This window comes from Alosa pseudoharengus, unplaced genomic scaffold, assembly GCF_046254945.1.
Source record: "Alosa pseudoharengus isolate Yale_2024_CS ecotype anadromous, Long Island Sound unplaced genomic scaffold, YU_APseudo_1.1 YU_APseudo_1.1_scf_14, whole genome shotgun sequence".
Taxonomy (NCBI): Eukaryota; Metazoa; Chordata; class Actinopteri; order Clupeiformes; family Clupeidae; genus Alosa; species Alosa pseudoharengus.
Genome location: NW_027468609.1, coordinates 6,825,729 through 6,839,841, shown reverse-complemented (window position 1 = coordinate 6,839,841; position 14,113 = coordinate 6,825,729). Strand labels below are relative to the sequence as shown.

The 14,113-nt window shown below is 43.2% G+C and overlaps 2 protein-coding genes across 2 annotated transcripts; both read left to right on the top strand.

Annotated features, from left to right (window-relative positions):
* fpgs (folylpolyglutamate synthase) lies at positions 1–9,088 on the top strand. The gene is made up of 15 exons (XM_076283621.1): positions 1–611; positions 1,626–1,754; positions 2,093–2,146; positions 2,246–2,310; positions 2,846–2,960; positions 3,533–3,610; positions 3,753–3,814; positions 4,443–4,545; positions 4,628–4,705; positions 5,204–5,351; positions 5,678–5,758; positions 5,913–6,063; positions 7,155–7,230; positions 7,342–7,408; positions 7,517–9,088. The coding sequence occupies exons 1-15, from the start codon at positions 468–470 to the stop codon at positions 7,897–7,899; spliced, it is 1,734 nt and encodes a 577-aa protein (XP_076139736.1). The 5' UTR covers positions 1–467; the 3' UTR covers positions 7,900–9,088.
* Positions 9,089–9,407: 319 nt separating this feature from the next.
* cdk9 (cyclin-dependent kinase 9 (CDC2-related kinase)) lies at positions 9,408–13,570 on the top strand. The gene is made up of 8 exons (XM_076283620.1): positions 9,408–9,468; positions 9,625–9,738; positions 10,236–10,317; positions 10,472–10,562; positions 10,738–10,904; positions 11,698–11,869; positions 12,190–12,338; positions 12,629–13,570. Exons 1-8 carry the CDS (start codon positions 9,428–9,430, stop codon positions 12,992–12,994), a joined length of 1,182 nt encoding a protein of 393 aa, XP_076139735.1. The 5' UTR covers positions 9,408–9,427; the 3' UTR covers positions 12,995–13,570.
* Positions 13,571–14,113: the final 543 nt, after the last annotated feature.

Genomic DNA, 14,113 nt, shown 5'->3' with positions numbered 1-14,113 from the left:
AGGACGGACGGAAAGAGACTCAGTAAAAATGTAGACGCTAAAATAGCTCTGACCATGTCTATGGCTCTGACAGATCCACGTGCATACCCGTGGAGTCGTGCAATTTAATACGGTATGAATTAGCTACCAGTGGTCTATTTGACTTTCAGCTTTTTAGTTCAGTCTTGGAATATCGTAGGAAACCTAGCAGTATCCTCGCATTTCTTCGCAGTGACAACAACATAAGTTGTGTTGGTTTCTTGCTATTTGGGACATTTCTGAATGAGGAACGCCTGTCAGTCCATGCTCATGCTCATTATCTATCCAGACCTTATAGTCTTTATGTTTCCCTTTACTTCATGTAATTGTTTGTAAATACAAAACGAAATTCGAGAGGGAGGCGTGGTATGATATTTGGAACGTAACGGCGTCCCTAAAAGGAATACTCTCCTAATTTGGCTGCAGCTTCCTGCGCTGTCACTTTCACCATGGTACGCTTCTCCCGCGTGTTTAGACAGTATTCTTTATTCACCGCCTTACAACTTCAGCGAAACTGGCTGAACTTAATTCAAGGATCTTTTAGGCACTCCAGCACGAAAGCTGCTCCTCGTTTTACAAGAATGGAGTATCAGGTAAGATAATCTAATTGTCATCTCAGTTGCGTTAACATGAATAGCTATTTTTGAAATACTCTTCGACAACAAAGTTTGAAAATACTTATCCCGCTGTTGGAATAACAGGGAGATGGCTAGTTAGCTGGTTAACCTAACGTCTGGTGTTCGGGAGCCATTTCGTTCTTGATAGCTTAATATTGGATGGGGTTGCATCAGCCAACTGTTTGGATTTGTGCTGCAGCAATGTAGTAATGTTAGCTAACGTAAATAAAGTTGATTTCTCTGGTTAACTTGCAGGCGCTCACGGTAACATTGGTGATCTCTTGTTAGCAATCGTAACTTGGATGTTTTTTCTGGTGCTCCAAAAGTCGACATTTCATTCTGATTAACGTTACTGTATTTTGGTCGACAGAAAGTTAGACAATATTCAAGTTATCATGGGGTGTGTAAAATGGCATAGAAGATGATTGGTTGCGCTGCGGCCAACGTTAGCTCATGAGGGATCACCACATATGAGTTGAGCCATGTGGAGAAACATGATCTGCGTGTTCTGACATAATTCGTATACGTCGTGGTAGTATAAAAACATGCCTGGTCCTCTCTCTTAAATGCCAAATGTTTATGGTTTCACTGACATCACTACGGAGTAGCAGCTAAGGTTTCATGCAGCTTTCATGCGAACTATCTTGTCTATGTGCAAAGGTTATTAAACATTAACTAAATATTATGAAAGGACAGAGACGTTATTGCAGAAACTAGTTTAGTTCTGTTGTAGGCATGCAAATAGACACGGTCAGCGATTAGAGATTTTGTGTTTGATTTAATTATACTTGCTGAGCCTGAGACTGTTTGCACTGGTGAATCACAACATAACTGTTTGACGTTCTTGTGGCATAAGGAGTTGAACGTTGTTCCATAGAGACAATGCTCTATGGGTCTGTTATTGTCCGGGCCCTGAACTCTAGGGCATACAAGTGGTTTGTCAGACGGGTTCAGTGGAATGACAGTGCGACTGTGGATCTACTCTTCCAGGATGCGGTATGCACACTCAACACCCTGCAGACCAATGCCAGTGTTCTGGAGCAGGTGCGCCGGGAGCGAGGACCCCCACAGCACCAGCTCCACGCCATGAAGGGCTTTCTGCAGCGAGCAGGCCTCACGGTCAGTCCACCACTTCTGTGTCCCCTCTGTCCCTTCTGACTCAACCCCGCAGGTGCATGTTAGTATTGTTTCTGTGGTGGGATGGAACTTAATTGTATTTCACTGACCGCTCACTGAATTTACCCTGGTTAATTAATTGTTAATTAATTGTTAATTTTAACTTCATCCCAGTGCCTCACACATAATCCCTGTCCTGTGAGTTCGTTAAGTTAATTGCACAACACATGTAAACACCTGCACGCACACTGATGATCACATGTACAGCCCAATCAAGTGTATTGTGTTTTGCACAGTAGTTGCTAAGAAGTGCTTTATCATTTGTTTTGTATGCAATTCAGGTTGAAGAATTGGACCATTTAAATATTATTCACGTCACTGGAACAAAGGGCAAAGTGAGTTGTGTTTGCTGATCCACACTTCTCTCTGTGAGGTCTGTGTAAAGCTATTGTCTATTGAAGCAGTCCTATTCAAACTGTGTTTCTCCTTAACAGGGATCAACATGTGCTTTCACCGAGCAGATTCTTAGAAATTACGGGTTTCGTACAGGATTTTACAGGTATTATTTGTTTGTATTTTTTGACCTTCTTTGGAGTAAACATGGCTTGTTGGTGTGTGCTGTATGCTAATCACTGTTCTGAGCTAAGTACTCAACTTCTACAGGCTCTTATAGGGGGTGGGGGGTGTGCAGATTTGGGATTGTTTGTGGTCAGAGTATGGAAAATGTTTAGTCAAGGTTGCGTAATCACACGTGTTTGAGTGAGACTGTCGGAGGCGCTTCACTGGACCTTGCTCCTGCACTTGGCTAATGGCCAACTCTTGAACAGTTCTCTGGAAATAAATAAAGCTAGGTTCAAAAGATAATATCAAAAGGCATCAAAAGATACCAGCAATATACTAATTTCCAGTATTTAAGATCAGCTCATTGTCATGTTACCTCTATATTTCCTTGAAAGGGAGATTGGTGATTGAAAAGGATAGAGGGATTTACTGTTTGCTAAGGTTGCAATTTTTGTTGGTTGTACATGTATATCAGGAAGGACTTTACGAACTCTTCAGGTTGTACACATTTTTCATTTCCTTGTGGATTTCAGTTCACCTCATTTGGTACAAGTCAGGGAGAGAATCCGGATAAACGGCCAACCTATCAGCAAGGAGCTCTTCACAAAGTACTTCTGGCAGGTCTATGGCCGACTGGACGAAACAAAGGTGGGTGAACTCTGCTTCTTCAGCTACAGCTGTCGTCGCCGCAATCTGTCTTCAACTGATATGAAACAAAGTAAAAAAAAAAAAAGACACCCACACAGTTTAGGAGAGTGCCTCAGACAAGTAGCTGGGAAAGTATAGATCACTGAGAATGGCTTTGTTTGAAGGGGAGACAAATGTAGCAAAACACACACCAAAAAAAAAAAAACAAGTAGCAAAACAAGTGAAGCAAAGCAATGGTCTGCTTGCACACCCTCCCCAGAGGCCTTGGAGTAGAGCCCCAGTCGTGGGCCCACTCTGGAGCTAACACAGTGACCCTTCTCCCACTGCTCTTCATGCCACCAAACTCATGGCTGTAACTAATCAGGTTTTGCGGCTAAATGTGAGACGGTGCGTTTAGGGTGCGTTTAGTAATAACGATTGTGCGCTTTCTCATGTGACATCTGCACACTTTCTTCATTAAGTTCAGTGGCCTCAATGGCCCCTTTCCTCAAGTATCATTTGATGTCAGTGGAATGTTGGAGAGACTTGTCCTCACAGTGACCTTTCTTTGTGACTTCCGCTGATCCCAACAGGACTGCCATGGGGGAACGATGCCGGCTTACTTCCGTTTTCTCACAATCTTGGCCTTCCACATCTTTCTTCAAGAGAAGGTAGGTTATTCAGCTCACTTGTCCATATGTTTTTTACAATGAGCAGACAAATATATGGCAGGTTAGAAGAATGTAGAGCAATTCTAGTTTTTTTTTTTTTCCCCCTGTGGTAGTGTTTGATTTTGATATGTGATTTTGACAGGTGGATTTGGCAGTTATTGAAGTTGGGATAGGTGGAGCGTATGACTGCACAAACGTCATTAGGTGAGAGAGGAGCTAATAATGGAGCAGCATTAAACAGTAATGTCTTACTGCTCAAAACTTATTTTGCCAGATTTCTTTCTCCCCCCCTCTCTCTCTTTCTCTCTCTCCCTATCGGTTGGTTACATTCTTTCTCTTCCATTCCTCCTATGTGTAAGTGTCTGCCTGTCATATGCAGTCCTGCCTGATCCCTCCCCTCCCCCTCAGTGGGTTCTTTGGCTCTGTCCCAGAACACTCATCCCAGCGTGCCTAATGCTGGCTTTGTGTGCACTCACGCTCTCTTGAGCAAGCGGCCATTTTGCCCTATAGCATGGCTCTCTAGCCTCAACAACTGTACACATGCATCACCTTGTTAGAAGCCATTTCAGGTGAGAGGCCAAGGTGGCCTTAAAGAGACCAAAAGATCTTCTGCCCATGTAGTAGTGAACACTTAAATAAACACAGATGCTCTAGAGACACTTGCACTTGACATGCACCTGTCGGCGTATGAAATCAGACTACAGAGGAACTGTATTGAATTAGTAGTAGTAGTAGTGAAAACTACAAGCTACATGTTTTATCTTGTGAAGTATAAGCAGTGATAGTAATGTAATCTGTATTTTATAATTACACTTATTTGTCATTTTGTCAGCCAACCATGGGTGTGTGGAATATCTTCCCTCGGAATAGACCACACAAGTATCCTCGGAGACACTATAGAGAAGATAGCCTGGCAGAAAGGAGGCATTTTTAAGGTGTCTCTTTTTTCTGATTTTAACCTTTGACCTCAATGTGGTATTGTCTGAAATCTAATGTGTGTTTGTTTGTGACCCCCAGCCGGGAGTTCCAGCGTTCACAGTGAAGCAACAGGAGGGGCCCCTGACTGTTCTCCAGCAGCGAGCAGAAGAAATAGGCGTGAGCAGCACTTTTGTGTACTTAACACGAGTAACTCCAGATCAACACTGTTGTGTTGGCCATAGTCCAAGGCATTATTATTGTAACAGGCTGTGAGGTTACTAAATGTTTGTTTGACGTTTGAAGTCACATGGGCTAAGGTTAGGGGTTTGGGTTAAAGTTAGGGATAAGGGTTAAAGTTAGGGATTAGGGTGAAAGTTAGGGTTAGGGTTAGAGTTCTTAAACTTTTGTCTGTTCCCTCTATCTCCTTTCATATGATTCATAATCATACAACCAAAAAACATCACCTTGCCATCAGAAGTGCATGATAATGTGATGATGTATTCTCTCTCTCTCTCTCTCTCTCTCTCTTCAATTGAAGGTTGCTTTATTAGCATGACTGTAGGTACAGTGTTGCCAAGGCACAATTAAAACAGCATAACAATTAGAACATTGACAGCATTAAGGGAAACAGTAACATGTAACATGGACAAATTCTCTCTCTCTCTCTCTCTGTAGTGTTCTCTGTCTGTCTGTCCTGACCTGACTGAGTATCCTGTAGATGAGGGCGTCCTGCATCTTGGTTTGGCCGGACAGCACCAGCTCATCAACGCCAGCCTGGCCCTGCAGCTCAGCCACAGCTGGCTACAACATCGTTGCCTATCTGGTGAGTGTGTGCACACACACACACACACATAAACACACACACACACACACACATACTGGAAAAAATGCATGCATTCATTTCACATTCTTTTTTTGTGTTTTTGTTTATGTTTTTTTTTCTATATATATGAAACTGTTTTTGTGAATGTATTGTGCACCACCTTCATTCATGAACTAAGTGAAGTGTACTCTTGTCAGCAATATGATAGTGTTCAAATTGCTGTATTATTGGTGAAAATGGCATCAATATTCATTGTACTCCGTATAGAGTGGAAAGCAACCAGACGTTATCAGGTCAGCTTTGAGTAATGGTAGTCTATCTTCCAGATAAGCACCTCCCTTCTGCGTCCATGTTCGGTGGTGTGACCCAGGCTAAAGGGTTCAAGCCCAGCCCAGTCATGCTGAAAGGTGCGTTTCGCTTTTGTAACAGTAATCAAGGCTATCATCCACTTTGATGACATGATGTAGTAATTGTTAACATTTATTATCTTGTATTATGTGGGAGATTATGAACTGTTGTCTTCATAGTTAAGCATAGAGTGTGTGCTGGTGTTTTAACTAGGTCTGGCAGACACAGAATGGCCTGGCCGAACGCAGACCCTGAGGCGTGGGCCCATCACGTACTTCCTGGACGGAGCACACACCACGGGTAGCATGCTGGCCTGTGCCCGCTGGTTCAACGAGGCTGCTGCCCAGCGCGAGCGGATGGCTGTGTGAGTTCTTATACCCCCTCTGTTCTTCTCTACTGTCCTTCACCTTTCATATGCAATCATAGATTTCTCATTGTTTGCAGCAGCCGTGGCCTACTGGTTAGCGCTTCGGACTTGTAACCAGAGGGTTGCCGGTTCGAACCCCGCCAGTAGGCACGGCTGAAGTGCCCTTGAGCAAGGCACCTAACCCCTCACTGCTCCCCGAGCGTCGCTGTTGTAGCAGGCAGCTCACTGCGCTGGGATTAGTGTGTGCTTCACCTCACTGTGTGTTCACTGTGTGCTGAGTGTGTTTCACTAATTCATTAAATGCAGAGACCAAATTTCCCTCACGGGATAAAAGCAACACCAAAGCACTTTTCCTGTCGCACCCTCGCTAAAGACTCTTGAGAGTGGTGTTCCATTATCTTTGGTTCTAATCAGCAATCAATCAGGCAGGGATCACATTGGAAATGACAAAGCAGCAGCGGTAAAGCGTAACACAGTGCTCAGCCCATAGTAATTCAAAAGAAGTTCTAAGTTCCACGAATGGTCTACGTTCTGTTGCCTAAACTGACAATTGATTGAAAAGATTGAAGAAGTCTTGCGTTACACACACACACGTAAAGTTGAGGCAAGTTCAACACTCTAACTGTTTGACATTAATGGAACGCTGTTGCTCCAGCGGTTCCGCTGCAGAACCATAGCTAACAGTAGGAAATCCCAGAGGCTGTGGTCCCAGCCTCATGCAAGTAGCGCTCTGCAATCTTTGTTGGCATCTGTCAGATTTCTGGGATCAAATTTAAACATGCTACAGTATCCGTGTCTTTTGGAGTCCTGTTGCAGAAAAATATGCTGATATGCTGTTGCAGAAAAACAAAACAAAAACTGCGTCATGAGTGCTTAGAGATCTCAGGCACTGTGTAATGCTCCATCTAAAACTTCAGCTCACCTTTAGCCAAACAACTGAATTAGACCTGGTGTATCAGGTTAAAATAACTGGTAAAATAGCAATCAGCAAGATTTGACACCTCTTTGTGTCCTTGAAGAGAGAATCTTGCAGTCTACCCAGCTCTAAGCCATAGGGGTGTTTATTGTGTTTGTGTCCCTCTGTCCAGAGGTCCAGTGGTGAGAGTGCTGCTGTTTAACGCCACAGGAGAGAGGGACTCTGCTGCCATGCTCAAGCTGCTTGTGGTGAGTTTTCAAAGAACAAAGGCAAAACCTCTATTGAGGAAATGCCAATAATGGTTACATGTGTGGCAAGCTAAATAACATGTGCTTTCTGTTTCTTGATTTGTTTTGTAGCCATACCACTTTGACTTTGCTGTGTTCTGCCCTAATATCACAGAGACCATTGCTACTTGTAATGCAGGTAAAGAACTTGGACTGGTGTTGACTACTATCTGCTATGTTACTCCTTCTTGTTTTCACTTGGGGGTAGCCTGATCTGTATGTGGTTTGTTTTTCTCTCTTGGCGCAGACCAACAGAACTTCAACGTCTCCGTGGAGAACATGCTGACCCGTTGCCTGGACAACCAGCAGAGCTGGAGGCTGCTGACCGGCCAGCGGCAGAAGCAGCCGGGGGACGAGCTCCTGATCTCGGCGGGCAGCCTCCCCCTGGTCGCGGAGCGGCAGAGCGACTCGCTGGTTTTCCCCTGCATCCTCAGCGCCCTCCAGTGGATCACACAGGGCAGAGACTCCGTACTGGCTGATCCGGGCAAGCGGGTCATCCCAGTCAAGCCAAGTATCGCCGCAAAGGCCTCATCGCTCCGCGATGCCACCGAGATCCACGTCCTCATCGCCGGAAGCCTGCATTTAGTCGGCGGAGCCCTCAAACACTTGGACCCTGTGTCTGCCTCTTAAAAAAGGAGCCACAGTATCAGTGGGCCTATTGTTTTTTTGTTTGTGTAAGCAGTGCACTGGGTGGGTTGAAGCACCATCAGACTCTGTCTATTGATAGAGAGATGAGTTACCCTGTCGAAACACCCGTTGGAAAGTAAGAAATGTATAGCACTTAGCATTAACTGAAATGTCTTTCCTATTCCGGTACCCCCTTTATTTCAAGCAAAGCCAAATGGTTTAGTTGATGCCTTACAGTGCCAACATAACATATCAAAACCTAACTTTTTCATACTTGAAGCCAGCTGTTTACAGGGACTTTTTGGGGAAAAGGTTTTGTACTCTTAAGTTAAGTGGCATTTGTGCTTTACTGGACCTCAGTAGTTGTATGTGAAGGTGTGACCCTCCTTGTGGAGGTCCTTTTCTCTCTAAAAAAAAAATCTCATCATCGGTCTAAGGACAAACTGGTTCATTGCAATTTTGTGTCTGCCAAAAGGCAATGAGTTGTATGAATGTGGATTTTTGTAATTGTATTTTGTTCAGTGCAGCCTTCATGGGGGATTTGTATTGTGTAAACCCATTGTCCTTGAAAAACAGTATTGTTGCAGTGATATTCCCATCTGTTTGTACTAAATGAGAATTTTAATATAATTGTCAAGGTGGATCATATTGTATATGTTATTGGTATATAGAGAGACTAGTCTGACTGACTAGTGATGTCTTATGCTCCCTTTAGTGTACTACGCAGGTAGTACGGTATCTGCTGAGTACACTTTCTGTTGTACAATTAGTTTACACACACTTTGCCCTACCACCAAATTGTGCTCAAACAGGTTGTTTTGGGAAATATATTTGTTCGGAGGGCTGTCCAGATTTTGTTCCGACATTGTTGAGAATGAACCTGCTCTGAGATGTACTTGACCACACTTCCACACTGGTGTCATGTACACGTGTTCCCTAAGTAAGCCACCAGTCAAACATAGTAACGTTGCGCACAATGTTTTAATTGTCTTGAATTTGGGATCTAGAGTAGGTCAACTCTACACTTGTATTAGAGTGAGTGAGGTAATATGGGAATACTTTGAGGATATGATATGTTGTAACTCACTATGCAACTGAGCATTGTCTGAAAGGTCCTCACTTACATTTTTCAAAAGATGTATTTAATGGTATAATTTAATGGTGTAGATCTCATTAAATATTTAAACACTAACTATTTTGGTCTCTTTCTATGTCCATGTTTGAATATCACGAGTTGTAATAACCTAAATAGTTTATATTTTACCTATTATAATGAAACTTGCAATAATTTATGATGGTGTAAAACATGCAGAAAAATACATTATATTACATTACATACATTATATTTGCTTAACTTTACGAAAATCGTCAGATCCATGGCACGGTCGATTTACAGGTATACCTCCTTTCCAGAGTATGCGAGCCTTGTCTGGACTGGCGTGTTTGCAAATAACGACCAGTAGGGGTCGGCAATTTGTTTTAGTGTCGACATATCGGAAGTGAACAGTGCTGGACGAAGAAACCAACAAGGATGCAGCGAGAGAAAACCGGAAACTCCGGCGCTGGCGATAAGTATGAAAAAACTACATATTTAAAACGTTTTAACGTGTGTTGCCATTATGTGTAGATATTATATCCTTCCATGTACAAAACAATGTAGGAAAAATGAAAATCTGTCAGTTAATAATGACACAATGCGTTGTTTTGCCGAACTCCACTGTCCTACAGGCCCGAGCGGGATGTCGCCATCATGTCCAAATACTACGATGGGGTCGAATTTCCCTTCTGTGACGAGTTTTCAAAATATGAAAAGCTCGCAAAGATCGGTCAGGGCACGTTTGGGTACGTCTAAACGCATGTTTGTTTGTTTGTCATGAACACAACATTTGGCTTTTCCTTAAGTTCCTTCGTTTAGTGGTTCTGATCTGGCCTGCGCAGTAGTACAAAGCCTTGACGTATTCGGTAGGCTAACGTTAGCCTGTCACTGAAGCCAGTCAGTGATGAAAGGATTAACGTTAGGATTAGCCTGTCAGATCCAGTATGATGCATTAAACCAAATGCTTGATGTACCTATTCCATTGACTCCGCTTAGAATGGAGTAATCAAGTAATGTTATGTTGTCAACAGTCAGTAAAGCAATACCAGGTTACAATGTAACGTGACGTGAGAAGTGGCATGCGAAATTAAACAGGCTGTAGCTAACGACAGAAATCTTTGATGAAAAGTCGATTTAAGCCATTTATCACAGCAACGCAACTGTTTTTCTCATGTTAGACATTGAAAAGCTAACCATGTCTAATGACACCTCGCTGTTTGACTGTTTCCATATTGCAATCTAGGGAGGTGTTCAAAGCCAAACACAGACAGACTGGAAAAAAGGTGGCCTTGAAAAAAGTGCTCATGGAGAATGAAAAAGAAGGGGTAAGACTATGCTGAACAGTAATGCACATTGAGGTTCACACACACTCACACACACACACACACACACACAGGAGTAGCATCAGTCAGTCTGAATGTGACAGTGACTACAAAGTCATGAGGTGAAGTCATGCCTTATTCTGCATTTTCTCCGCAGTTCCCCATCACTGCTCTTCGAGAAATCAAGATCCTACAGCTTCTTAAACACGAGAATGTGGTGAACTTGATTGAAATCTGCCGAACAAAAGGTGAAATACTTAACATGTTCACCAGCTCTCAGTTTTTGAGGGTGTAGTCATCATTCTTGAATTTCCCCATGGGGATCAATAAAGTATCTATCTATCTATCTATCTATCTATCATTTCCAATAATATGAAAATATTGCTCACTGAGGAGGTTTTTGACTGCTCTCCCTTACCATAGCCACTCAGTTCAACCGATACAAGGGCAGCATCTACTTGGTGTTTGACTTCTGTGAGCATGACCTGGCCGGCTTGCTCAGCAACGCTAACGTGAAGTTTACCCTCGCCGAGATCAAGAAAGTCATGCAGATGTTGCTGAATGGACTTTACTACATCCACAGAAACAAGGTAAGATATCCTTTGGCATTGCTGCTATTAATTTGTGTTCAGAACAATACAACACCATAATGTTTTGCACCACCCACACCCTGTGGCACACAGACACTTTACCTGAAGATTTTACTAGCATTCATAGTCTGAAGCCCTGCCTTCAAATGAACAACACTGTTTGGTGGTATCCCATCCTTTTTCCATACATATGGAAGAGTAAATAAGATTATCAAAACATTGGTAAGTGGTGTCTCATGAGTCTTGTCAAATAGTCCAAAGGTACCGTCAGCAATTCTGGTTGTCGCCACGTCCATTTGAACTATTGATTTGAAATAAAAACCTGAAAGCGAACTCAGCGATTCCCTCTCCAAACTCCTGCTCTCCCCCTCAACAGGCTAGAACAGTCTTGTTATGTTTGGGGGACAGGCTTGCTCAACTTTGTTTCATTTTACAGAGCTGTGCAGGAAGATGTTTTTTTTTTATGGTGTTCTCATGGATGGAGATATTCGTTGAATGTGACAAAGTGTTACAGCTTAGACATAACTTAGACTTGTTGATGGTACCTGAGAATTGCGTCAATATGACCTAGATCCGAAAAAGCCACTTCATTTTCACCCTAGTTGGTATCATAATTTCCAGTGCATGCAAGCTGTGTAATGGGATATGTTCCCTCTACTGATTAGAGAACTTGATTAAAGCAATGGAAGGTATTAACATGAGAGAGTGTTCTGGAAGATGGCCATGAAGCTGCTGGTCGGATGGGCTTTGATTGAGGCTGTATGTGGCTTAATTTGATTGGCCTCTTTCTTAGATCCTGCACCGGGACATGAAGGCGGCCAATGTGCTCATCACACGAGACGGTGTCCTTAAGCTGGCAGATTTTGGCCTGGCCAGAGCCTTCAGCTTAGCCAAGAACAGCCAGGGCAACCGCTATACCAACCGAGTGGTCACCCTGTGGTACCGGCCGCCTGAGCTACTTTTGGGTAAGCAGGATTTCAGCTGTCTGCTCATTAAAGATGGGTTGACAGAGACTTGGTGCTGAGTTGGCTGAGTTGTTTTGGTCCAGTATAGATCTAAATGGCTTCTATTTAGCCATTCATTATTTGTATTAGTTGAAGAGCAGAAGTTAATTGCTGCTGCTTCTACTATCCCATATGTAATTGAATTTCCATACCCTAATGTGCTTTCAACAAGTTTACACTCAATAAGGATACACACAAGAATATGTGTCCCTCAACAATCATTTTTAAATGTTATGTTTGGTGTGTGTACTCTTGCTGAAAGCCATGTGTAATGTGTGCAGGGGAGCGAGACTACGGCCCCCCCATTGACCTGTGGGGTGCTGGGTGCATCATGGCGGAGATGTGGACCAGGAGCCCCATAATGCAGGGCAACACGGAGCAGCACCAGCTCACGCTCATAAGCCAGCTGTGCGGATCCATCACGCCAGAGGTACCACCACTTTCACTTCACACTGCTTCATCTCCGTGGGCTGTTGAATTGATTTAGAGCTTTCAAATTGATTTTAGAGCTTTTCAAATTGATTTTAGAGCTTTTCAAATTGATTTTAGAGCTTTCAAATGGATTTTTCCTTCTCGTATTTGGACCACACACTCCATGATTGTCCGTAGTTGGAATATACCTCTAGCACTGCACGTCTTGTAAAGATCAGAATTCATTTAATGTGTGATTGCATAGATCCTGATACTGTTATCCTCATACTGTTTTTATCCATCCCAAAGGTCTGGCCAGGTGTGGATAAGAAATATGAACTGTATCAGAAGATGGAACTGCCCAAGGGACAGAAGAGGAAGGTGAAGGACCGACTCAAGTTCTACGTCAAAGACCCCTATGCCCTGGATCTCATAGACAAACTCCTCGTCCTCGACCCCAATCAGCGAGTAGACAGCGATGACGCCCTCAATCACGACTTCTTCTGGTCTGACCCCATGCCTTCTGACCTCAAGAACATGCTCTCTACGCACAACACGTCCATGTTTGAGTACCTGGCCCCGCCCCGAAGGAGAAGCCATATGCCCCAGCAGCCGGCCAATCAAAACAGGAACCCCACAACTACAAGTCAGACAGAGTTTGATCGGGTCTTCTGATTGGTCGTCTGGCACTTACGTACTGCTATTCCTGAAGAAAAACTCGACACTGTTGTGTTCCAGTTGGTTCTCCAACTGGGTGCATCCTAGACAAAACCTCAAAGACAAAAAAAAAATGTGAGCCCTTTATGTTTTTCCTCGCATTTCACCCGACCCATGTTGTTTCAGTGGGTGTAAGATATGAATTTTTCTGTGGGCAGCTGGGACCCTTACTGACCCAGATAGAGGTCTGTCGTAAATGTCTGAAGATCTCTGGACATTGTGACTCTTGGAACAGACGAGCTCAATAAGAGGCTTGCAGTCTACTTGGGAGGAGAGACCACAGGTGCAAAGTGTACAGTGGCCTACAGGGTGCTACGGAAACATTATGTGACTAACCTAGCAGTGCTAAAGTCACAGGCCATTGTGGTCTAGTCAAAACTTACATTGCTTGTTGTTTTTTTATTTTGTGTATGTTTCTTTTGTGTTTATTTTTATATTGCTTTTAAAATGAAGATCAGAGTTGTTCTGGGTTTGTTTCTTGGTGTATGTGGTACTTCTGAGTATAGTACACAACAATAAACCTCCAGATACAAATCTAAGGCTCTTGGATCTTTTTTTTTTGCCGAAGCATTACAACCAGTTAGCGCTGTATAGTACCACCTTAGTCACAAGACAATGTTTTGAGCAGTTTTGTAGATATGATGACTAAAAAGTATGGATAGTGTACACTTAGTCAAAAGTAAAGCCTATTTACATTCTAAAAAAGGGTTAACATTTACCCAAATGTGTTAGTTTCTTAGTGGACCTGGATGATCATCAGTTAAGAGTGCAGTTACTACACAGCCTCTGGCCCACACCTGACTGAGACGTATTGGTTTAATTGCTTCAGAACGTGATTGCATAATGCCATACAAAAATATACATTGTTTACATTTATTGTTGGATGTCCACTGATGAGCAGGCCTTGTATTCTCACTCTCCTTAATTCATCACACTGTGCAGACCCTGCTGCCTGTCCTGCAGCTCTCTCTGTGCTGTCTGTTTTGTGTTGATTGCTCCCTTCCTAGTCTGTGCTCTTTCTAGTCTGTGTCTTGCTGCCTGCATTGTCCCATGGACTTCCTGTGAAGCTATTTGCAT